Genomic DNA, 26,105 nt, shown 5'->3' with positions numbered 1-26,105 from the left:
TAAAATATGTACTTTACTTCGTAATTGTTGAAATATTTTTCCTATTTTCTAAAATTGTTCATAAATAAATTAGCGAAAGAAGCCAGCCTTGAACACCTAACGGCCTCAACACACTTTTCGCAGGCGCACCTTTTTCACATAAAAAATTAATACAGGTTTATTGAAAAATAATTTGGTTTAGCTAGTTTTCTAATTTATTTGTCGTTCATATTTAAAATATTTACAAAAGGACCATGGAATTATTTCCGGATTCTTTTTACACCAGGACTTATTCGCAGATTGTTCGGCTGGAATACAGTGTTGAAAGTAAGTCGCCCGTTCAAATTTCTCAAATAAATTAGTTGAATTGAAGCACAAACAGCAGTGATCTGAACTGCATTAAGCATGTGAAAAAAATTCGAAATTTTTATTATTTTTTTTTGTAGTTGGGACAAAAGTTGCGCTATTGAAATAACTATGCTAAATGATTTGTAAGAAAATACAAAATTATATTTTTATCGCTGTTAAACGCTCACTTTTTGTCCGCGGTTTTTTCTGTCCGGTCTTACACAATATATTGCAGAAAATAAGTTTAAAATTTGTCTCAAAAATTGCTTACACGAAATGCGTAATTGATCTGGTATTTCTCGATTTACCCGAAGGAACGTATTTAAACTATGTTCGCTGTGTAGGTCCTCGCAATTTTACTGATGATGTAAATTCTACATAGTAACACGTATTTTAAAGTCAGATAAAAATTTTTTATTTTGCTACACTGCGTAAGTACAGCAACAGTAAGCAAGCTTTGTAAGCAAAGAGCAGATCAGCTGAATAGTAATGAAGCAGTTTTATGAATTTTTAGACTTAAAAGAAATATTTGTTGGCACACACCATTTAAAGACTTTTTATACAGAACCCCTAATTGAGGATTTGCACAGCACAACTGTACCCAACTTTATTCCAGGACAAATTCACCTTTTAAATAAGTTTTTATCATTATATTAAAACAAACTTCGATGTAAAACCGATGAATTTTTAGATGTATTTTACGTAAAAGGAAACCAGCGAATTAATCGCAAAATGTTTTTTGGTAACGTTAAATCATCCTGAAACTTCAAATCTAAAATACTACTTGTTTTCTGCAAATTTTAACTGTATACGCCGGTTAGTCTCAAAACTGTTGAAAGGAGGAGGAATTTCTTTAAAGGAGTTGGAAACAACTTTCTAAACGCGTAATCAATAAGTCCTTTGAGTAAAACATTCACAAGCCTCTTTGTGAATCTCAACAGATTTTAATTAATTATCAAATACGAAATAAGAGCAATTAACTATTAACTAGATGTTATGGTTTGAAACATTCCTTGTATTAATTAATTAAACATACGGAACGTGTCTAGTTACTTAAAACTCACCATAAATATTTATTTGATTTAAATAGACAATTTTTTTATAGTTCCTATATGTTTGCCTCCCGACAATGCTGACTACACGAAACAAATGGCAACTGTAACAGGATGGGGAAGGCTTAAATATGGAGGAGGCGTACCATCAGTACTGCAAGAAGTTCAGGTAGAAATAAAGATTTACCATAAAATGATTGCTATTTGAAACTGATAGTAAATTCTCTTCCAAGTCGTATATGTGCTTCTGTAAGCAATTTGAAAATAGTTCAATCAAAAATTATAAATAGTAATTCAAGTCAGATAGTCAACCATCTTTTGCGAAATCTAAACCCGGCAGAGACGTCTAATCCTTTCTTATGACATTTCAGTTCTATTCTTAGACTAAAACTATGATATTGGAAAAATATATTGCAACAACAAAGATTCCATAAGAATGGCATTTTCTAAAATTAGAAATTTGTATGGAACTTCAACTCACATTAAACCGTTCGTGTACATTTTAGGTGCCCATTATGGAAAATCATGTTTGTCAGGATATGTTCAGAACTGCTGGACATTCTAAAGTCATACTGGATTCATTTTTGTGCGCTGGATATGCAAATGGACAGAAAGATGCATGTGAGGTAAGGAAAACACGCAAAATGTTTACTTTATAACACCGTACCTTAGATTGAACAATAAAATTAATTGAAAATTGATAAACTGTTAAAAATAAAGTGTAAAAATTTGTAGCGAAACATTCAAATTGACCAATGACTCAGCTAAATTGATCAACATAAAATCTCATTGATCAAAGGTTCATTGTAAGAAAATTAGGAAATTGTCAGACCCTTATCAGAACTAATGTATAAATAATGGATTTAAATTTAGCAAGGGTAACGGCTAAATTTGTTAGACCTTGTTAGGTAAAAAACTCATACTCTAGTCCAGTCGCGCATTTCAAAGGTTAAAAGGTGTGTTTATCCAAAGGCAAAGCAGATGTTTTATTTTAAATTCCAAGTCAATTGGTAAAAAGTCTGAAATAAATGAAGTCTGGTGAACCAGACATTTAGATCACAAGCTTTGAAGCGACCAAAATATCAGAATCAATAAAATATTTGAAAATTTCGCTTTGAACGCGATGATTTCATACATTGCTAGAAGAACGTGTCAAAGTAAATTTATTTTGGGCACAAAATTAACTTAATCACGTTAATTCTGGGATCAATTAACTTTGCTCATCAAATTTGTACTACTTAAGGTAATCCCTATTGTTTAGAGGGATCATTTTATATTATACAGATAGCGAATAGAACTTTAAATATAATTTTAACTTCAGTTATTTGCTAGCTCGGAGTCTTGCTGTAATATAAAATATACTTTTTGCCCTTATCGTATTCATTATCCAGGCCTACTTGAAAACCAGAAAATCTTCAGATCTGTATTGCAAGTTCAATGCCTTTAGACAAATACATATATCGAGGGCGAATGCAGATTTACAAATATAATAAAAATTAATCGTATTTTATATTCTATCTTATATATATGTATTCTTAACTTCTCAAGATACGCTACAAAGACTACTTAAAGCTCTTAGTAAGGACATCGTACCTAAAATTAAATGAAGCAAATTTGCAGCAAAACTATCAAAAATTAATAAATTGTCGCTTTTTTCACAGGGTGACTCTGGAGGACCTCTTGTGGTCCAAAGACCTGACGGAAGATACGAATTAGCCGGAACGGTTTCCCATGGAATCAAATGCGCGGCTCCCTATTTGCCCGGGGTTTACATGAGAACAACATACTATAAACCGTGGATAACTAGCATAACAGGAATAGAATAATTTAAAAGATAATTCTCGAGATTCGTAAAACTATGTTGACAGATTTTGGACAATTTTTTGATCTTACAGATTACGAAGAAAAGTTCAGATGTAATGGTTGAACTGTATTCGAAATATGTATTGCAGATGAAAACATGGCTCTGGAAAATTGCCTTGTCTAGTCAATAATGTATTTGCAAAATCTGCCAAAATATACGAATTTTAGGTACTTAAAATGCAGAACTTTCTATGATGTACAGTTTTCAATTGTTAAAAGCTTTTGGTTCAATTCAATTCGAGCATTACATTTGCTTTTACATATAAAAATCTTCCACAATCATCATTTTGGTATTCTGAAATTCAAAATATATTTTCCTCAAGTTAATTTTCAGCGTAAGCGTTTGATGTACTCAAATGAAAATTAAATGAATGGTATCATAATGTGCCACTTGGAAAATGAAGAACTGAAAGTTAAAGGCGATAAACAACAACGATTGAAAACAAACTAAAAAAATTACGTTCAATTGAATATACTGTCTTCTATTTGCCATGAACCTTTTGAATGTTCAAAGCAATCGCGACGAAAGTGTAACCATTACTAAAGTGCATCTGATTGTATTTTAGATGGGTCTCGCTCTCGTTACTCTCAATTTTACCGTCCTACTTATCATTGTGCTAGTACTTTCAAACTTACAAAAGAATGCAATAACAAGCACTGATCCTCTTCAAATCGACATAAATCATAAAACTAATGTTTTCATGTCATGTACCGATCAATATCTGGCGATAGGTTTTCAAAATCGAAAGGTGTTTCCCTCAACTTTAACTGGATGAACTTTGACGAAAGACTTAATTATATTTTAATGTATATGAAAGAAGGATTTATATCTTCTTTAAAGGTATTTTTGATAATACATAGACGATATAGACCTTACATCGTATTTAAATATAGAATTATATTGTAATAAATGTAAATTATTAATTTATTTATTTAACTTATTTCCTCTACAGTAGATATAAGCAATAAAGTGTGTATAATTTAAGAAAATTTGGTTTTAATTACATTTTCATGTCAAGAGCAAACAGGGAAGTTATGGGGAAACCAGATCATTTAAACTGATGTGATTGCTTTACACTTAACGTGCTTGGACATTTTCAAATGCTACCACTGTGGTATATGCATTAGGATCAGCTTAAAAATATGAGTTAGCTGAACATTTTCAAACCTAAAACCGAAAATGCGTTATTTTATTGATAAGAAAAAGTTAGCTGGCATTTTCAGAACATTTTGGTTTGAAAGATTTAATTTGGTTTAGCCTACACCAAAGCGGATTAGTTTAATTTCAGTTTGAAACAACGAGTTTCCATACATGTTATAATTTGTTTAAATGGCCGAGCAAAAGTTGAGATTAATTTTTTGGCCAGAATATGAGTTTTCGTTCTTTGCATTTGGATGCGCCAAATGGGAAGACCCCTATCGCCCACGTCTCCTATTCTCCAGATCCCTACGAACGTAGCCGATTTAATCCGAGTGGCCACCATATAACAAGCCAGTTTTATGGATCGGCGTGAAAACTGCACTGGAAAGCCTTGAATTGAGTTTGCAGTGTTTCCCTGGTAAATTTGAGGAAAACGGTGTAGTGTTGTGTGTGAGAAGGACAGGCAGACAGTCTTTGTTAACGGGGTTTCATTCAGTAGCATTTGGGTTTCAGTTGAGTGAAGGAGGTGTTGTGTAGAGGTAGGTCATTTCAGCTTCTAGACGATTGTTTTGAGTACATTACCTGCTATAGACGATTTTTGAGTACACATTTCAATTTATCGGCCGGACAGGTAAAATAAATATTTGTTGCTTTTGATTTTAGAAATCAAATAAATAATCCATGATAGGAGTTAGAGTTGCTAGACTCTTTCTATTTCTACGCAATTTAAATTTCCCAGAAAGTAACAACGAATAATTAAGGTATCTTTAGTTATTTGCTCTTTGCAGATTTTCAAAATCTATTTATTTGCTTAACAAATATTTAGGTACTGGTCTCAATTCTTACGTTATTACTGTGAGAAATCATGGAAATGGTCTAACTGCAGAATCAGCTGATGAAATAATTTAAATCTGTATAGGAATCAGGAAGTTTGTAGATTGGTTCGTTTCAGTACACCTAGTTGTAACAAAATGTTAACATTATAATTATCGAGTGAAATCTTCATAGTTTAGCAGTCGCTTTGGATACTTTCCAAATTCTTACTCTAAAATGCACTCGAAACGGAATTTAGTTCAAATTAGAATCATGTTATTTCCATTTTACAATCGTACTTCATAATTCGAAATTCGCTTATTTTTGTAAAAATTGGGGCTAATTAATAAGGGTTTCAGAGAAGAACTGTGTTTAGATTTTATACAGACATTTTCCTTGCATAAATGCGTGCTTTGTTAGATCTGCTAACAATCTAATTTGTTTCACATACAGATCATAAATTGTAATTTTATACGATGATATGATGGTATGCATATCATATCCCGTTGAATTTTATAAGTTTTATTATTTTTTATGCCGAAACACATAATTAAATGCCCGCCCTACCTTTAGCGAAAGCTAGACGACCACAAAATGAAGCATTAAAATAGATTTCTTGGATACGCTGAAAGATCTGGTTGGAAAAACAACCCTAATGTATTAAATTTCTCAAAAGCGGGCTTAATTATTGCCTCAGTTTCCAAGGATTTTACGTAAAAGATAGAATATATACATATAGGATATATATATGCACATATAGAATAGGCAATCGAATTCTGCCCAATTTTGCCCATTTAACGGATTACGTATTTTAAAAAATGTAGAAGTTACCCATACAAGACTCAGAAATGGCCACCCTGTATATCTGTGTGAACGCGAATGTTTCAAGGCGGAGTTTTCAAACTGATGCCTCTGTTTAACAACAATTTCAATTTAAGAAAACTTACAAAAGTATGCATTTCAATCAACAAATAATTGAATGTCGATTTGCAACTGGCTCAATAGTAAAGAAAAGCATGTAACAAAAATGAAGTAAAAAACAGTAGTCACGAGAGTAAAGTACGCAAATTTGTAGACAGATAAGTGGTAAACGTTGTCGCCTGTCGTCTCGTAGCTTTTACTATAGACCTGCCTTGATGTCTTGAGACCGATTTCCTTAAACGTCCCCTATTGTTGTCCTTTCTCTAATTCGTTTCCCAGTAATGTTTTCTTCCTTTAACATTTACTGGTGACCTTTGCCATTTCATGAGCAAATTGAAACATTAAAAGGCCTTAAGCATTTTCTATGTTGCGCAATTTCTAGTGAAAAGTAAATAGAAATGTTCCACACAGATAGCTTTTGGCTACATATTTCGGCATATAAATATATTAAATCTTAATAAGATAAATATCTACTAAAAATGCCTATCACATCGACATGATTTTTCGATTAATCGATATAGGTACTGTATATCACTGCGACATGTTTTGCATTTTAATTCAACCAATATCAGCTTTTCAAGCTCAAGCTCAAGCTCAAAGAAGAAATAAAAAAATTGCACAATTGCATTGAGACACGCAAAGTCGCAATTAACTCCAGGCAGCAAAAAATAAAGCTGCAAACACAAGTACCAGAAAACATAAAACTAAGGGAAGGAAATAAACCACTGTTAAAATGAGTTTAATTGAGCAATTCATTTGCAGAATAAAGGTGGCTCTCTTACAACCGGAAGTAACTTGGTATATGAAAAAATGCAACACTTTTAAAAGCTATACAGGTTTTCTATGTAAAACTGAACATTTTTCGTGTTGTTGTGAGCTGAATCTGACCAAATAGTATACAAAACTAAATCAATATGATATCCGTCATATGAATCAGTAAAATAAATCCGGAAAAAAAGCAAATCAATTAATTATCAAGCGTTACTGAGAAAAAGTGCCAGTAATAATTTCAATAAAGAGATTTAACAAAACAATTTTCCTATCTATTTTGCTGATTGCACTTTGAATTGAAACATTTGTACAATTTTGGATGTACATATTCTGCTAGTAACTACATTTTTGCCTGACATTTGAATGATTCAGGAAGGGAACATCCATTTCTCATTCGCTCATGGAAATTCGATGGGCAGATGCCATCACAAGTCCCGAAATAAATGGTTTTTACTCTCATAAATATGGTAGATTCCGTAATTGGCTATTTTATCTGAAATCCCTAGGAGATACTTTTTTGATACATAAATTGTTGCGTAGCCTGGAAACATTCGAATGGATAACGAGAATTCTATTTCCGCATCACGCCATTATGCCAGTTGAATTATTGATTTAGTTTTAACTAAGCTAAAAGCTTTTTCCACATTGTTATAAAGTAATATTTTTCTTTGTCAGTTTCAATTAAAAGCGAGCCTAGGTTCGTTTAGAAGTGCCGCAAAATTACCTTCATTATTCCCAAAGGAATAGACCAACAAAATATGTGGGTTGCACTATGTAACTGTGTTTAAACACGTGGACCTGGTAGATATGTTTAATTGTTTAATTAACTGGATTTACTGCCGGTTGAGCGAGGACGCTCACGTTAGATTTAATCAGAATATGTAGGGTTTATTTTTGTTCTTTTACAGTTGTAAACCGCACCTATTTGTTAAAATTACATGCATCCAGTAAACCGTTTGAAGACTCGGATGATTAAATTTCTTTTTATTAATCGCTTGTCAAGATGATTCGATGCAAACGTTTGCTTCGCTATAGAAGCATTAATATATCTATTATGGCGATAATTAATGACAGATGTGAGACAATAATTTCTTGTAGAATATGTTTCTCAAAGTACAAAAAGCGATGGCAGATAAACTAAGAAATGTAAACAAATTCCAAGCGAAAACCAAAACAAATATTTAAATACGCATATGACAAATGATCAAAGAGATAAAAATTCGACTATTAGGTTCACAAAAAACAAAAAAAAATATTTATTTTAGAGCGCAAATGAATTCCCGGGTGACACAAAAAATTAACCTGCAAAAGTTTTAAGAAAAATCAGTGTAAAATATGTTCATATAAAAAAATGTGTGTCGTAAACCGAAGAATTATGAAAACTGATTTTATTTTATTGAAAATCAGCAGCATCAAAAATGTCGAATTTGGTTTACAATGTCCATTTGTATGTGTCAGACAGTACCCATCATCAATTTATCAAACATAAAACTAATTGAAATTTATTAACCGGGGATATAACGCATGTTTTCAGAGCAAAATGTACATTGTACTAATTAAGGTCAATTAATCACGCCTATCTGAACCGTGCAAATTATTATGCAAAATATACTGCACAAGACGTTAACAGTGTTTGAGTTATGTACAGTTAGAGTGTTTCATTGTTTTTACTTTTTTAATCATTATTAAAGTTATCTTTCTTTCTGCTGTTCTCGTTTGGACACGTTTGAATTATTGTTTTATTTGAATTTTAGTTTCACAATCGCTTCAATATATTAGAATTATTGAAACATCTATTATTGTATTACTTTAGAAAAACTTTTAGTGTCAGAACACATCAACTTATCGATGTGCTATTCGAAAAGTTTAATCTTCCGACGTCCACATTTTACACTTATTTTTACCAATCAATATAATAAAAAAGTGTGGTATATTTTTCTAATTAATTTTAGAGTGCTAGTGCCATCTGTGCTAATATTTATTGACGCAAATAAACAGAAAACTCGACAGAACTTTCAGAAACTTGTTATTGGAGCAAAAATTACATACTATTCAACCACCCAAACAACTCCTGCCTACCGCCTCCAACCATCGATTGAAAATTAATTGGGCAAAAAAATTAGATTCATTGTTGAACTTCCCACAGCATGTGCTACGCAGCGACGCTCATTCTTAATTAATTAATGATGCGTTGGTGATAAATCATCGCTATTTCTGTTCCGAGTATGTAATTTATTGAACAAATTTGATAAGGTTCACGAATAAACAGCCATGATATTTTCAATATCACAACGACAATGGATGTCCACTAGGGTGGCTATACTGATTGCTCTATTGTGTGGCAGACTGCCAATGATCACCTAGGATACACCTTACAAACGGTTTTAGAAGAATATTATTAATTCTCATTTATGATGCAGTAATTTATGTGCAACTAACTGTTTTAGACAAAAATAAACAACAATATAACCTGCATGCGCTATTACATGTTTTCATATAATTTGCAATTTTAATTTTGTATTATTATTAGCCGATGTGTATCTGTATTAAAGTGAATTCCAGTGGAATAAATTGAAAATTCCTACTTATTTTCTTAGCAAATAAAGCACAACAAGCGAACATATATGAATCACAAACCACGAAATAATTTTGAACTTCTTCAGATAAAGTAATTGCTTCCATTTTCTTTGTTTATGCACTTTTAGATCCGGTAACTTTCTATAATTTTCAAATGTGGTTATTCTGTCTTGAAATTAAAAACCAACAGTCCGTTCCAAGAAAAAGAGTTTATTGACCACTCAATGAAAATTTAATTAAATGACGCTTGTCTCACTATACCATTATCCAACATAAATTGAAATTAAGCAGAATAGTCATCCATTTGTAAAATTGAACAAGCCCTAACCGTCACGATAAACTTTATGTTACCTTTTTAATTAATTTGGGCTGTGATCGATGGGGTTCCCATTTTTTTACCTTGCAATTACTAAGCGCTTTGAAAGTACATCAGCGAATATATTTAGCAACATGACGTCAAATAGTAGTAAAAATTGAGTTAATACGTTTAAAATTAGGCGAATTGTTAATTTTGATTACTAGTTTCGCAGTAGTAGTCCTTCTAAGTTTATTTGTTTACTGATAATATTCCATAATTATCACGAAACTGCACGATTCTATGAAACAATTTAAATGCGGAATGCAACAACACATAAAAACAGCAGTTTCCAAGTTTATACAGGTTGATCTCATATATTCAGCTAATTCATGGAGATAAAAAGTCAGCTATTTTGATTTAAATTAAAATAAATTAAGATCAAATAAAAAATCCATATGTTATTTTCTAGCCGGACAACTGGTTAAGTAAAACCTATGCGACACAAAATTAGAAAAATGTGAACCGAAAAAGGAAACAAAATTATGCAAAACAATGTAATAATACGATTTTTACACCAGAAAGTTGGTAAATAATTTAGCCTTGTTAAGTAATGTTCGTCTCCTGCAATTAACTGGTTGGGTTGTAAATGGTTCTTTATTTTGTGTTTTTATCAAATTCAGACCTCAAATAATGTTTGTTTTAATACAATTAAGAGAACGTATAAAATATTTATCTATGATAATCTGGCTAATCTCCAATGGATTTAACAGAATATATTCAGGCTAATTAATTAGCTATCAATATTAGCAATAATTGATATTGGACTATAATTAATGTATAATGATCTGATACCATAAAATTATCACGTGCTACTGTTTGTTTGACGCAACCGCAAACAAGTTTTATTCTTTGCTTATGCACTCTTTCTTCTGCCTAAACTTCTTCATATTTAATGAACATAAAAAATTAGAGATGTTTCATCTCAAGTTAAAGCCAAAGCAGCAAAAATAAAGTCACACTTGTCGAACTTTATAACGTGAACTGACTATAACTATTCCATGGTATCATGAACCTTAAACTTTTTATTGGATCATGATACTAGCATAAAAAGAGCAGATAACGTTTTTAGTAACTTAGACCCTTGAATGCTAACTTTTGCAAACTCTGTCTCTGGTGGAGGAAAGAAAATTTTAGAAGCTGAATCCCTGGAACACCAAATTCCAATTTAAGTATTCAGAAACTTTAGTTTTCAACCATGCCCTATGACTCATACCAAAATTGAAATTTGAACATCCACAGGTAAACGTTAATAAAAAAAATATTTCAAGAAATTTAATTTTATGTGAGGATATAAAGTTCCAAATTTTAATAGCGATTAAATGATCAAACAGAATTGAGGTTCATAGTAAAATTAACGCTGGCTTGAACATGGATATTTTGTTGCCCAGTGGCTGTAAATTAACAGTTGGAAAGTTAATTACAAAATGCTTTTAAGCCTATTCCAACATTCACCAACAATTAAAACACAAGTTGGCTCGACGATTACAATTCGTTGCAATGGGGAGCGATTATTTCCAAACAGTTATTTCCAGTTGTTTTAGCAATTAGTTCCTTTAGTTATTTAAATCTAAGAACTCCTTCCATTGTTATATATTTTTAATATTTTGTTAATTTATCGACAATGTTCCTTAAACCCTTATTCTTCACTTTTGATAGAAATTAATTTTCTGAAAATACTGATAGCTCTAATGGTGTTCGAGCTTCTCTCCTAATCGCAATTGGCCATGTTCATTGTTGTGAAAGTAAGCGAAATGCAACCAGTTGAAGCGAGTAGGTATACATTTTGAGGGCACTAAAGAGCAACTTTATTACTCGTTCTTAGTGATAATCGCGTGTAAGAAAGATCCCTTAGATGTAATGTTATTTTCGTAAATGACGCTACAAAGACTTCTGTTGATGAACTAATCGCATTTGGTTACATGTCTAAGTTTGGCTGAGCGACAATAACAATAACAGTTAGTAACTGGAACAAACTCAATTTTAATAGATACAAGTACGACACTATAAACTGTATTTAAATTGTTTATTCTACAATTTCAATTTGCCTTACGTTAGCGCTTTTAAGCTTGTAGTTTCTAATTCAATTTGCAAATTAAGTACTTCAATCAAACAAGTTTCTGTAATGACTATTTCCAACTACTTTTAGACCTTCCAGACTCTGGACCGTCCATAACGGAATAATTATGTTTCTGTTCGGGACACATGTCCGTTACGTATTATGATTTCCAAAATACGTCTATACATTTATTTAGGTCTCTATTAATTCACGATATTTCAAATGATTAGAGGAAGTAAATGAGGGAATTTCAAATGGAAAACCGGTAGCGTTCCTACATTAGGGGGTTCTTATTAAGTTTCCAGTCGTCATCACCTGGCAGCATAAATAGATACGGTCGTATTTCGCATTGAGTGACTTCAAAAGGGCTCTCAAATATACATTAAACATCATATATTCTTTGGGTTTGGTAACAAGAAATGTTTTCAATGTAATAAAAATGTGCAGCTAACGTTGTTTATTCAGGTGTATAACGATGAAGTCGTTAGCAGCCCTACTCGCAGTTTTCCTCGTATGCCATCAAGTTCATGCTTGGGGAGGACTTTTCAACAGATTTTCTCCGGAAATGCTGGCCAATATGGGCTATGGAGGACATGGAGGAGGGATGATGGTAAATGTTAGCAACTTTAATCAATATCAGGCCAAGAATATTATTATCTATATTGGTTTGCAGAGAGATGGAGACGATAACTTTTTAGAAGAGTATGTGAATGAGGCAGAGGAGGAAGGCAGGGAGCCTTGTTATGGAAAAAAATGCACGTCTAACGAACAATGTTGCCCCGGATTAGTATGCGTTGACACGGAGACATGTAAGTAATCTGAGACGGTATTAATATGTATAATTATTGATAAACCTGTAAAAAGTATAGTTTAGAATAGAATGCAAGAATTCGATTTTAATCAGTTGCCTGGAACTAAAAAATCCCATTGCAAGCATTGGAAAATAAAAGCCAAAAAAATCACATTACCAACGAAAATGGACGAGACAGTTCAATTTTCATCAAACAGTAAAATCGATGAATTTGCTGCAACAAATATTCTGCTTTTACCGGAACTAATTGGTACATTTAACGTTTTAACAAATCATACACCACTGCATTAATTTACCTTTGAAATTTCGAGCTTTGCAAACAAATTTTGATTTTCCTGGATTTCCTGGAACGAGCTGATTAGACAAAATTGCCAGTCTCCATGGGGGTTGCGCAATTTTGCCGTTTAGCACGTAACTTTGCCGACAGATTTAATCGCTAGCCTTGAATGAGAAACACGGCAACGGAATGAATTATACATCAGAATACAGCTTTTAACATCCTGGGTTTTACTTTACCAAATAACAAAATCTTGGAAATTTTAGAGAAGTTTAGCCGATTTATCTTTCTTTGTTTTCTGTCTGCTGGGTTTTCGCAACAAATTACTTTAGATCTGCAATTTTCATCACTTTCACTAATGAGGAAAATGTGAATAACAGCTTTAATGGAAATTGTTTAAAACGACACTGAACTCTAGAAATTATTATTAAAAATATGCCGTGTCCGAATTTAAATCAAATTATAATAGTAAATCTGGCTAATTTCCTTATTTCTTGATTTTTAGTTAGCAAATGAAACAGAACTTAACTCATTCAGCAACTTTCGCACTGAATAAATTAGACATGTAAAATTGCGAAGCAGAGAAGTTAAATGCTTAGAAACTTTAAATATTAGTCCTTTCAACTTTTAAATATGATTTTCTGTTCCCTCTTCTCATTTATAAGTTGATTTCACCTGATATACGCTGATATACGCTGAGCAGGGTTTTAGTTTTAAATTAGTTTCAAACTTGTTTAAATATCGACGTATTCTTGCAGTTCATTTTTGTCTTGACAAAACAGTGTTCATGTGATTTCAGTAGTTGGCTCTTGTCTCTTCGCATATGGAAGAAGAGTCGGAGAGCTTTGCATGAAAGACTCAGATTGCGAATCAGGACTAGTTTGTGCGGAAGCGGACATGGGACCTAACGCGCGAGTCTGCAGGTAAAAATAAACAATTTCCAACTAAGCTAGCAAAAAACAGTCATTTTGTTTAATTTCAGACCTCCAGTTCGTCAAGATAAGCAGTATTCTGAGCCATGTCACATGTCCAGTGAATGCGATATTTCAAGAGGTTTATGTTGCCAGCTGCAAAGACGCCATCGGCAAGCACCAAGAAAGGTACGCATTTACATATAAAAAGAGTAGGTACTTAATTTAAATAAACGGAAAACAAAAAGATGAGGAAAGGTAATTAGTAAACTAAATAAAAATCTGAGAGATCCCCAAAAGAATTGATGTTATTCTTGAAAGTGCTGAAGCTTTAAAACATCATTTATTTTTTATTTATATGACGACTACCGTTTTGGGCGTCGCCAAAGTTCTTCAAGGAAAATCTTGTTTCTTGCATTTATTTGTATCAGAAACTTTGCGAGTCAAAAATTTGTTTGATAATAGACAAAAATGTAGTTTCTGTAAAGATATCTATTCTGAGTTCACCGATTATAATCTGATCCTTAAGCCTAGTTTTCTTATAAAATGTATAATAACCTTTTAAACTGAGTTCTTAATATTTATAAATTGTTCCCCTGAGCACCAAACTACCGCTATTACTGTCAAACAAAACAGATAAACAGGGAACAACATGAACTTCTTATTTATCTCAACATTCCCGCGCCATTTTCTCAAGAAATTCATATGAGTTTTATGGCAAATTTACCACATTATTCCATTTCCTTGTCCTTCAGCGCAAGCATGAAAGCAAATCAGTTGCTTTTTCTTATTTTCGTAAGGCCCTCATGTGCCGAAATGACTTTGATGAGTCAAGTTATTATGAATAAAAATAATTGTTTATTAGCACATTGCATGAATATTACTGCGCATCTTATTATACTAGGGATTTTCTCAATTTTTGTTCAATAAATGCGTGCCAAGATTGATTATATAATTGGGAAAAGGCCAGATATAAATCTTTACTTTGTTATAAACTATTTAAACGTTCCAAAATCCGTCCACATGGTTCATCTTTTCCAAAAAAAACATCTTCAACCGACTTATGACTCAGAAAAGATTGTTTTCAGTAAAATTTCAGGACAAGTTTCTTCCTAGGATTCAATTTTTGACTTCTTAGTCGTAGATCAGTATTTTTTCTATTGGTTTAAGTTATAGATCGAAATGACTTCACAGGATGCCAACTTTGAAATTATCCGAACTTAGTTACATACAGAAATCTTACGATTTTGTATATCTGTAACTGTGAACATGTATAATATATGAAACATGTTTTAACCTAGGGTTTATCAGCATTTTAATATAATACATTTTCAGATATAATTTATAAAAGTTAAATTTATGAGTAAGTATTTAAAGTTCAAAATAAACTGTTTTACTTTGCAAAATTCGTAACTCTCTTTGCAGGTAATTTTTTAGCAATTTCGTGAAATATTTGGAGAAGGCAGTAAAAATTAATTTAAAAATAATAGCATCAATGCCAAAATTGGATTTTTAATGTGGCTTCTATTTAACGGTTTAAGAACTACACCACATAATCCTCAAAATAGGAAAATAGCGTAAAAGAGCCGAAAAGCGTGACCTGTTGTTCATTAAATTGAGACCAGTTAGTTTAGATTTAAAATCAGTGCAACTCATTGTAACACAAAATATAAATCTAAATTATTTTCATCAAATTTATAAAAATATTTTAATCATTATAACATTATTTAGTTATTATAACAGCTAATTCCGCAATTTTTCAGGTCTGTTCCTATTTCAAAGACCCTCTGGTCTGCATTGGACCAGTTGCAACTGATCAAATTAAAAACGCTATTGAGCACACCGCCGGAGAAAAACGAATCACTGGATTGGCTTTTAAAAGACCCATAATGCATTAGATGGCCAATTCTGAACCTACCAAGTAATTAGTTTAGTTGATGATTACCAAAACATGATTAACTTCTAAATCTACATGTTCAGTGTTTATGGATTCTTCTCGGTGTTCAATGTAAAACTGGCTAAATGTATGTTGCAAAGACTCTTGATGTTTTCAGTTCGGTTCTGACATTGTTAACTGCTAACAGAGCCGAACTTCGAAATTTTATTCGAGCGCGATGTATATTTAGCCGAGCATAAGTTAAATCTGAAACAAGTGTTTGGTTTTAAGCTAGTATTAACATGTGCTGGCTGAAAATCAATAGAAAAGTAACATTGAATATATATTCTTTAAAATTGTACTTAAGCTAGATCTGTGTAAAGCTCTTATATTAACTATGTAAGGAACCATTAACATGGCTGAGGCACTTATACTGATATTATCCACTACTTAGTTAAGGTAGCTTTAAGATAATCTGGCCTAGAATTATAGGCGTTAAAACATAGAATTCTATCTTCCTACCGGTCGAAAAATATAAATATATTATATATTAAATATTACAATAGGAAGCAAAGTATTCAAGTAGATGTAGGCTATTTCATAGGACTTTAAGTCAAGGTCTCCTACATTCTGTGTACCAAAAGCAAAAATCAAAATTTCACTATTTGTCGTGTCTTTTTGGTGTACGGAATTGCAACTAGATGTTTACTTGAAAAAATCTACCGTCTTACTGTGATGTTTGAAGATGCGCTTTTGCAAATTGCAAAGGAACATTCCCTAATAAAACCTGGCAGAAACCATAGACAAAGCACAACTCTAATTAAATATTTCCAGTAGAACTGGCAACCATAGACACTATTTTGGAATAGTTCTTTTCTAAAGACGGAAAGTATTTTTGCAAAGAGCCGCATGCATAGCTGGAAACTGACATCCCCTTTTAAGCTTTAAAATTAAAAAGGGAAATTTAATTAATACATATCACAAGATACATATCATTACTGTTAATTATACTCTAACTGTAATTCAGTCTATTGATGTTATATTATTGTAAACAGTTATTTAAAATAAATGTCTACAGCAAGTAATATCAAAGCTTTGTTTTCATCATGCAACAGGAAACAGTTACCATCCATTATTCCATTCCTCACCATTCAGGGGTTTAGAAGAAGTGTAGATTAAGAAAAAAATTCAAAGAAATTCCATATTCGGTGTATTCCGAATAGTCATATTTTTTACATTGTTATTCCGATTATTACAATGTTTATCTTGCAACAATATTGCTAACTGACTTTCAGTTATGAATTGAGAGTGAGCAAAAATTTATTGACTAAGCTAAACTAGCTTCGAAGATAACAGAAAGAAACCTTTGGAAGCAGCTGCGAAGTTCCATTAAATTGGTAATGATGTTTCCAATCATCAAGAAATCAAATGGATTACATGAACTTCAGTATAGTTTCGTAGAAGAAACGACAATATTAAAAATAGGTAACAGTCGTGATCTATGAAGTCAGAAAAAATTATAACCGAACACTAAAGCAGAAGCAATGACTTATGATATTACATAACATGAAAAAAGTTTGGTAGTTTAAAAATTCTTGCTAACATGAATCCAAAGAAATTCTAAAAACGATAAATTTTAGAACATGAATGTAAATTTTATTTAAATAAATCTAATAAATATGGATTACATGAACTTCAGTATAGTTTCGTAGAAGAAACGACAATATTAAAAATAGGTAACAGTCGTGATCTATGAAGAGTCAGAAAAAATTATAACCCAACACTAAAGCAGGAGCAATGACTTATGATATTACATAACATGAAAAAACTTTGGTAGTTTAAAAATTCTTGCTAACATGAACCCAAAGAAAGTCTCAAAACGATAAATTTCAGAACATGAATGTAAATTTTATTTAAATAAATCTAATAAATATTGCATTTAAAATTTCCTTGAACAGGTAAACGGAGAACATTGCTGCGTTCAAGGTTTAGGAAGAAATAGTATTTTGCAATATGCAAATATTAATTTGTTGTATGATATTTTTTAAAGATTGTAGTTTATTTTTTAATATTGTCTTGGCAATTTGTTTCGCTTATGCTTTAAATTAAATATTCTTAGTACTGCATAAAATAGCAACGATATATAGTGTAAGAATAAGGCACCTAAGATAATTGATAAATTATATCAAAGGAATTTAAACAATAAGCGAAAGCAAAATGCGTATAAAGCTTCGTTACGGATACACAAGCTGATGCAATCGATAATTTTTGGGGTTTTTTGTAACAAAAATTCAAGCAGAGCATTTGCGGAATCTCGTTGTATTTTCCAGGCGAAAAATAGTTTTCTCAATAGTTCAAGCATCTGAAATATTGCCATTCGAAAAATTAAGTATATCTGAAAAGCCGCTAAGTTTCCAACCGGTAGATCGCATTAGGAAACACACTTCTGATAAAAAAAAGATTCAAGTATCAGCTTAGAATTAACTGGTCAACTTAACTATGTCTTGAAATCACTTCCACTATTCAAGAATCAATGATTGATTAACTGAAGAACTAGAGCCACTACAAAGGCAAGATGATGTATTTTGTAAAGTAGTAATCTTACCATAAAAATTCTGCAATAACGAAATTACCGTGCAATTACCTGGTATCCTTGCATGTAATGGTGGGTGAGGTCGAATCACTGTAGGCGTTTTATTAAGAGCAAGCGAATAAAAGTATCTAGCGTATCTGGGAAAATTTCAATACCTTTCTGATATTCTGGGAAAACATATGTGATAAATCCTTTTCGTTCGTTGAACAATCTGTATCCATGTCGTTTCATAGTTTAGGCAAAGACATTAGGTATCATAGGAGCTTTTTACCACATAGAAAATAACAGAAAACGAATTGGCTCAAAGAATTTTTCATCAAATTCATATCGGTGAACCGCTTCCGGTCTCATTGCTGCTGCGGTAAATAAATTGCATGCTGTCTGCAAATTTCGTTGGTACAAAGGATCTGACAACAACATATTCGTTGCTTTGAAAAATCGTTTGCAATGTGAATTAAGTCCAAAGGCTTTTCAGAAAAATACATACACATTCAATAGAATGTGAACGAAAAAAACCCCTTGGTAACAGATTTTTTAATCGATTTGCATGGTAAAAGTACAAACCATACACATACATATTATAGACATATAGATACGGTCGGTATAAAAAATTAGGCGTTCACTGTTACACAGACCAGCTATTTCATGGTCAAGCATTATGCTTGGATTTCTTAAGAAGGAATTTTTATAAAACATCGTCTCAGATTATTTACATGTCATTGTTATTCTAGTGGGATTTATGTAATTGTAGCACTGTTCTGTTCTGATTACTTGGTTTTGCACTATAGAAGTAGATTTGTATTAGAGCGCTACTGTTTTCACAATTGAGATGACCATAGCTGATTCTTTTATACTTTTTAATTAATTTATTTCGTTAGTATTTTACTTTACTTTTGTAGTTTCAGGTGAAACTAATTTCTAGGCAACGCAGGATGCGGTTAAAGCATAATCAACAACCAATAGATAAATTCGCACAAAAGCTAATGTTTGAGTTAAATGGAAAAACTCCGGATGCGAAAGAAGTTGAAGAAAAAATTGGCAAAATTGTTTTTGGCCATAAATCATACCACCTTTCTGAAATAAAGCTGTAGCTTGATTGTTAAAAATTGTAGTTGTTTTTCTGGATTTTCCAAAATAACTTCAATTCCGAAGATGCAAAGGAATCAAAGTTAAAGCACTGTTCATCTTTTAAAACGGTTAAGAGGAGAAAGTATACAGAAATTACATTTAGCAATGGAGACAAAGTTCTCAGTTTTGCTAAATTTGCTCCAAAGTTAGTGAAAGAACCCGAACCGATGCGGGGAAGGTTTTTCTTTAACACAATCAACAAGATTTAGCCCCAAATTAAAAGTTGGTTATTCGCTTTTTCTAAACTTGGAAAGATGATCGTGAATAGCCTATTGATAGGTTTGGATAGTGATAGATACGTAAAGCATTCATTTTTTAAGTTGAAAAATGTTTTAAACTGAAATTGCTGATTCAGGTTGGTTTTATAACTATGTTATATACTTAAGTGGAACCAAGTAAATTGTCAATTACTTTTCGGTATTTGACCTTTAACGCAAATATAATCAATGTTCTTGCAATCTTGAGGCCTAAATCAGTCAACTGAGCTGGTATCTTAGACAAATAATACAGTGTCCATTTCCGCAAGTTAAAAATTCTCGATGTGCATGGCCATGAGCCAGAAAGTGATACTTTTATGCAACGCAAGCATTGACATTCCATCGTAAAATCGTGTTACCTAACAATCTCTCATCTCTTGTTATATTTTTGTAGTTATTGCTCTTACTACTTTGATAAGAACTCAAATTATTTTTGCGCTAGAAAATCTGACTACCCAAGGCTATAACATTCCTGTCGTTTACAATACAAAAAATGCTCGTAGGTACAATTAAAGGATCTAAAATTTCAAGGCAAAGAAATTAAAATTTGTTCGACTTTTCACTACTAAGTAGGTACTAAATAGAAAACTATGGAAAAACCCAAATTTGTTTAATCGAGTTTTGATGCTTAAAAGCCCCTTAGGTCACTTATAACTTCTTGCAAGTTTTCAAGAGGCGAGATAATGAGAAATTTTTTGAAACAGGTCCCATACACTTATAATAATCAAGAAGCTACCAAAAGTGTGTCGTACAAGAACCGCAATATGTTTTTTGCAAGTTATATACCTAAAATGGCGTACTGAGCAACAGGAAATGTGAATTGTTCCTACTCTTGTTCATTTTGCAAGTTTAAACCATGAACGGATTAGAGTTTACAAAAATTGCACGAAGAAATTCTAATTTTTAAGAACATATGCAATTTTCATCGTAAAAATTAAAAAATTCTGGAAAATTTCCAATTCATAGTCAAGCGAGTAATACACGCTATTTACAATTCAATATCAAACAGCGGACAATTCAGTTGAAGTTTGTTACCAAGGCAGTTTGTTACCAAATAATCAAAAATGTATATTTTACATAAAAGTTGATTTCATTATTGAAATGTGGCGACTCTAATAAAAATGTATCAACATTTTTGCAGAATATGGAACAACAGAGTGCCTTAAGAATGTAAATGCTTTGCTTCACATGGCCATTTTTAGTTACTTATGTGACAATAAGCAAAATACAAAAAAAAATATGCTGAAGTTTTTACAGTTTTCCTTCATTTGTTTGGTTGTTTAAAATCAGCATTAAAATTGCTACACTCTTGCTAATTAACCGGCTCTCGGCTCAAAAATAGCGCCAATGATGAGCTCGAATTTGGGTTTTCCTGCATAGTACAAGTTTATCTTTCTTAACATTAAGATATAAGATATATACCGGTTAATGAAAACTTTCGGTAAAATATGTTAAATCGTTCTTTTTGGTAATTTTCGATCATGATTGTGTCAATTGAAAATGTATTTCACTGCGGAATTTGACGCTTCTATGCAATCGGAAGCAGAAAAATGAGTTAATGAAGAAACGGAAAAATGTATTGGGCCAAGATTCAAACTTGTAATTTAAAACAGAACAGAAACAGAGAATTAATGAATCTAGAATAATTTTGCTATAAAATAAGATAAGATAAAAATTCACATTTTTTTACTCTGAGCCAGCTAAATTTAGACATTATATGGATCAATTATATTTAGCTCAAAGCTATAAATTAATTATTATTTAAAGTTAAACGATTTAAGTTGAAATATTATAGCCAAGAATCCCAATACGCAATTAAGCAACGATTTGTACCTTTATCTACGCATTAAAAAAGAATCATAAATCAAATCTGGCCTATTCTAAGGATATCATGCAGACAAGAACACTTGAACTTTATTTCACGTGTAATGTGTATAATTACCATATGTATTGGTAAAGTTATATTTGTATTTTTTACTTTATGCCAGTCTCAATGCATATTAATTAATGTCTGGTCAATAAGGTAATTCATTTGATATTTAAGTGTTAATATTAACCGACTTCATCAAGAGAATTATTTGGTGCGAACAACTTAATTAGGGAAATAGCAAATTTATTTTTTATATTATCGTTTTATCAGACATTTATTTCAATGATCAAAGGGTCGTTTTGTATACACACCCATTTCAACCATGGATTAATTGTGTTAAAGTTCAGGGTAAGTTTTCCTCGGTTTCGTATGCCAAACGTGAGGAAGAAATTATTTTTCTCAACGACTTAAACCTCGAAACCATCACTTTTGTCTAGCAAAAGCTTCACTATTTTGATTCAATTTTAAATATTTTTAAGTGAAATAGAAAATTGGTTGTCGAATAATATGTAGTAAATTCGAAACAAATTGCACTGAGGGTACAAACTTTTTTGAATGGTTTTCTCCATTTTAACTTCTCATTTCAAGACACTTAATGACTGTGTTATTATGTTAGTTATGAATTTATTGTTAGATTTTCTACTCCTAATAAAAATGGAGGATAAATCTCACAGAAACGAAATCCGCAGGTGATAATTAAAAATAAAACCTAAAGGCATTAAGCAAAATAAAATTAATACCCGCAAATATTTATAAAACCCATTGCTGATACTTAAGGACATAAAGAATGAGAAATAAATGCGCAAGTTTCTGATCGGCGTTATTTAGCTGCTACGAAATTTAAAGATTTATTACATGTTTTGTTAATATCGGCTTCCAACTGATTTCGTATAATTATTAATACAATAATTGTACGAGTTGAGTCAAGTGAGCAGACATTGGGTTAAAATGTAATTTCGTCGCATACGCGCTTCTACTTTAAAGGTGTAATGACACGCCCTGAATGATTGGCAAATTTGCAAGAATTCTTAACTAAGCAATAAATTAACTGATTGCCCTCGAATTGACGTTTGGTGGCAGTAAAATTTAGAAAGCCCAGTGTCCTCAACCTGATCTTGAAAGCAAAAATATATGCGCTGGACATTGTGCAACCTTTCGAAAAGGATGGGCCCGATAAGTATATGCGCTAAATGCATTAAATTCTGCAGTAAATGCACTTGAAATCAGAAAATATTGTAAAACTGGACGCCCACTCGTGGTGCTATAAGCATGACCTTTCAAAGAACATAAAAAATGTTTATATGCCATTTAAATGTTGAGGCTTAATCCGTCTACAAGTACAAATTGTCAAAAGATTTAACACGCAAGTTGGTTTTCATCGTGGTCAATTGTTTCTTGCAAAAACTCTACAAATTGTCGCATTCTCGATGGAAATATCAAGGCTGAGAGACCATGACTGAGTATAGATCGCGCCCATTTAGCAGTACCACCCAACAATGTAAGGGCGTTGGCAATTTTCGCTTCTTGAGATAACCTTTCCGGCTTTTGCGAGAAAGAATTACAAATGAAATTCGCCGAACTTCATGACCTGCTTTTACAAAACGAAATGGATCATTTTCTGCATTGTCTATTCAACAAGCTTTACGAACTATTTTCCCCAAGCAACCAGATAGGCGAGTACATTTTCACAGAAGAACTATTTTAAAAGCAAATGTTGCCTCATCAACTTTCTTTCCATGGCTAATATTTAAAAACTTCCTAGCTGTAAGACGTTTATATAAGATTAATGGATGTTAAAAGAACATTATATTCCGACTGGTTACAGCTATTCTCAACCAGACCATTAATCAAAAACGAATGTAGAAACTGGTTCGATTGTTCCAGCTGGAGTGTGAATATTGCATATCAACTTACTTTTGTACTAACTAAGGTAACTTTGTCCCTGAATAAGCCTTAAATTTAATTAAAGGCATTTGATGCGAAAGTTTTAAAAAATTAGATGAGATTGTGTTTCAAAGTACATCTCTCATATCCCCATAAAACAGTATTGTTGAATTGAAAAATTGAAATTGATTAAATTGAATTGATTGATTGAAACATCTAAAAACATTTCCGGATTCAAATCCCCGCGAAATAATTTAGAGATATTAAATGATTTTTTGTTATCCTTACTTGTCCCCTAAAATTGTGCTTATTTCCCGATCTAYTATTGAAAAAAACGTGCATTCGTCAGAAAGCAAAATTTGTTGTTATGAAACAGGTTGTTGTTGTTTGTAATTTTATCCAAAAACCSGCATACAAAATTCAATGCGRATTTTAAAATCACAGTAGCCTTTTTTCTACAAAATGTGTAAGAGAATTGTTTGAATTAGTTTTTTTTGTGACTTCTAGCAAGTTTTGTGTGGTCGMATTTCCTCTGCCAGGACAAGTTCTTCTGAAAGGTTTTCCAGGTGCAAGATTCACTTAGTTTGGYTAAATTGCGCTAAAAGTATTCAGAAGACGRATTTTTCTAGCCACGGTTTCTAGAAGGAATTTCTAGTATTCGGACTGGCAAGWTATAGGAAACTATAATAKCATCCAATAGATAACAACATTTTTCATGTCCTTTGCATAAAATACAGGGACTCCAATTAAATAAAGCGACTTATTACCGTTMAAAACGTGTGTTCACATTTTGCSACGTGGTATGTGGTATGTGTGTCTAAATGTTTAGTCTTAAGTCTGYTTCTGTTAATAGCCCTAAAATAATAAAATATGAATCTGAAATTCTAAATGAATGGTGAGAAATAGCTTTAAAAATGTTGTCATTTTTATGAAGGGACAAATATGTACTAAATATAATTCCAAATCAAAATCAATTCCTGGGCTTCAGTCATTTATCAATTAAAATACGTTTCGGTGTTTTCCACCATCATCAGTTTCTATGTGTAGCGTTGTTGCTACTTTAAGCCTTAATGCCAAGGCTTAAAGTATGTACTAAATATAATATGTATAAAGACTGTAAACGTTTTGCAAGCCAAGTGCAAGTAAAACTAACATTTATTTAAAAAAAGACAACTTAGTAATTGTGACACTCTATAAATTGCAGAATAATTCTAAAATGTACCCTATGTAAGTCTCAATTTTTCCTTAAAATAACTGTCTTAAAAAATGAAATAGTTTTAGCAGCAATTTTCCGATATAGCTTGAGATTGTAGWTTCCTCATGGAAAACGAGAGCCGTCCAGCCGTCTCCTAYAGKTTTTTTTCCTTTAACTTATACGCCACTGGAGAATTATTTTGACATCAAATACTGAAGTTCCAATGATTTTTTTGTACTAAATGAGTTCTTTTTTATTGCTCTACGGTAAACCGTTTTGGAGAAAAAAAACCTTCTGCTAACAATTCCTTAAAATCTGCACCAGCACCAATGGCAACAAAAATTAAGTCTTGGCACTCTGTATCTCGAAAACGAAAGCACGGACGGGAAAATGGAGGAGGAAGAAATAGTTGCTTTCTTCTTGAGGAATTCATAGCTTTCTACTGTGACACTTATTTAGGTTTACTCTGTATATTTCAATGTAAATTTTAAGCGAATTTCACTGGAAAACGCAGAATGAAGAGTAGTACTTTTTGACATGATACTCCACATTTTCACAATTTCTGTGCAATTAGCCATTTAAAACCATTAAAACAATGATCCAGAAGAAAATGAGAGTTTGTTTTTGTATTTTTCAAAAGTAAATTAAAGCTCTCCTAAAATCCACTATCCTAAAATCGCTATCCTAAAAGTTACAACATCAGAAGTGTATGAAAATGTAGTTGAAAAACGTATGGTTAAAAAAATCTGTAAAAATACTGGACACCCAAATTTGGTTTCTTACGCTATTTGAGCTCAGCGAGATAGATGGAGGTATTTTTGGGTCCAAAATTTCAAAATTGGGCAATACCTAAGGTTCAAATTGCGTGTGAGGGCACATTTTTGCAGTCAGTATAAGCATTCCTTATTGATAAAGCACATCAAAAACTTTGAAAGCCCAAACTTTAAAAAATTTCACCACCTACCTTTAAGCTGTCCATTACTGTCCCAGATGATCCATTTCCATAGTAAGAGCCATCCCTCAACCAGAAATCACTTCAAATGAGCACATTAATGTAAATCAATTTTAGGTCAGGTGATCGCACTAGCATAAAGGCAATGCAAAAAAAAATCTGTTTAAAAAAAATATATTTTTTCCGACACACTACCGACCAGGCAAACTCCACTATACAATAAAATAAAACTTTGTTTTTCAGTAAAGCAGCAAATTCCTAATTTACATTCACAAAATCATGCCTATTGACAATGTTTTGATGAAGCCAACTTGTAGCTTATACACTATTAAACACACCAACGCACACACACTCATGACATGTTGAGACTTGCCGCAGTTTTGAATAATTTTCACTCGATAAACAAGGCAAATTGAACATTGTTTACACGATATTTTAGCTTAAAATCGTCCTGGAATGTGTTAGTCATGAG

At 32.1% G+C, this 26,105-nt stretch overlaps 2 protein-coding genes and 1 long non-coding RNA gene across 6 annotated transcripts in view; 2 read left to right on the top strand and 1 right to left on the bottom strand.

The window, feature by feature from the left end:
• Positions 1–4,170, top strand: part of LOC109545153 (serine protease filzig) — a gene marked incomplete in the record, with an annotated part of 29,050 nt that extends 24,880 nt beyond the window's left edge. Inside the window, 3 exon segments of the mRNA XM_048667382.1 lie at positions 1,433–1,548; positions 1,886–2,005; positions 3,041–4,170. Coding sequence (XP_048523339.1) covers positions 1,433–1,548; positions 1,886–2,005; positions 3,041–3,205 — 401 coding nt within the window.
• Positions 1–26,080, bottom strand: part of LOC125504835 — a 108,890-nt gene extending 82,810 nt beyond the window's left edge. The window contains exon 1 of the long non-coding RNA XR_007281731.1: positions 25,646–26,080. This is a non-coding gene — a long non-coding RNA (uncharacterized LOC125504835). The remainder of the gene's footprint in view (positions 1–25,645) is intronic.
• On the top strand, positions 4,753–16,839 carry LOC109545158 (ITG-like peptide). 4 transcript variants are annotated; one of them, XM_019915680.2, is made up of 6 exons: positions 4,753–4,922; positions 12,345–12,489; positions 12,553–12,688; positions 13,767–13,890; positions 13,950–14,067; positions 15,642–16,839. In XM_019915680.2, exons 2-6 carry the CDS (start codon positions 12,355–12,357, stop codon positions 15,774–15,776), a joined length of 648 nt encoding a protein of 215 aa, XP_019771239.1. In that variant the 5' UTR covers positions 4,753–4,922; positions 12,345–12,354; the 3' UTR covers positions 15,777–16,839. The 4 variants fall into 4 exon arrangements, with proteins under 4 accessions (XP_019771239.1, XP_019771238.1, XP_048523351.1 ...); XM_019915679.2 differs by having other exon boundaries at positions 12,345–12,495; XM_048667394.1 differs by having other exon boundaries at positions 4,771–4,922; positions 13,770–13,890.
• Positions 26,081–26,105: the final 25 nt, after the last annotated feature.

The sequence above is a fragment of the Dendroctonus ponderosae genome, unplaced genomic scaffold (genome assembly GCF_020466585.1).
Source record: "Dendroctonus ponderosae isolate FM_Combo_2020 unplaced genomic scaffold, Dpon_F_20191213v2 Dpon_F_20191213_6, whole genome shotgun sequence".
Taxonomy (NCBI): domain Eukaryota; kingdom Metazoa; phylum Arthropoda; class Insecta; order Coleoptera; family Curculionidae; genus Dendroctonus; species Dendroctonus ponderosae.
The sequence above is the reverse complement of the archived record's forward strand: the minus strand, read 5'-3'. Positions and strand labels throughout refer to the sequence as shown.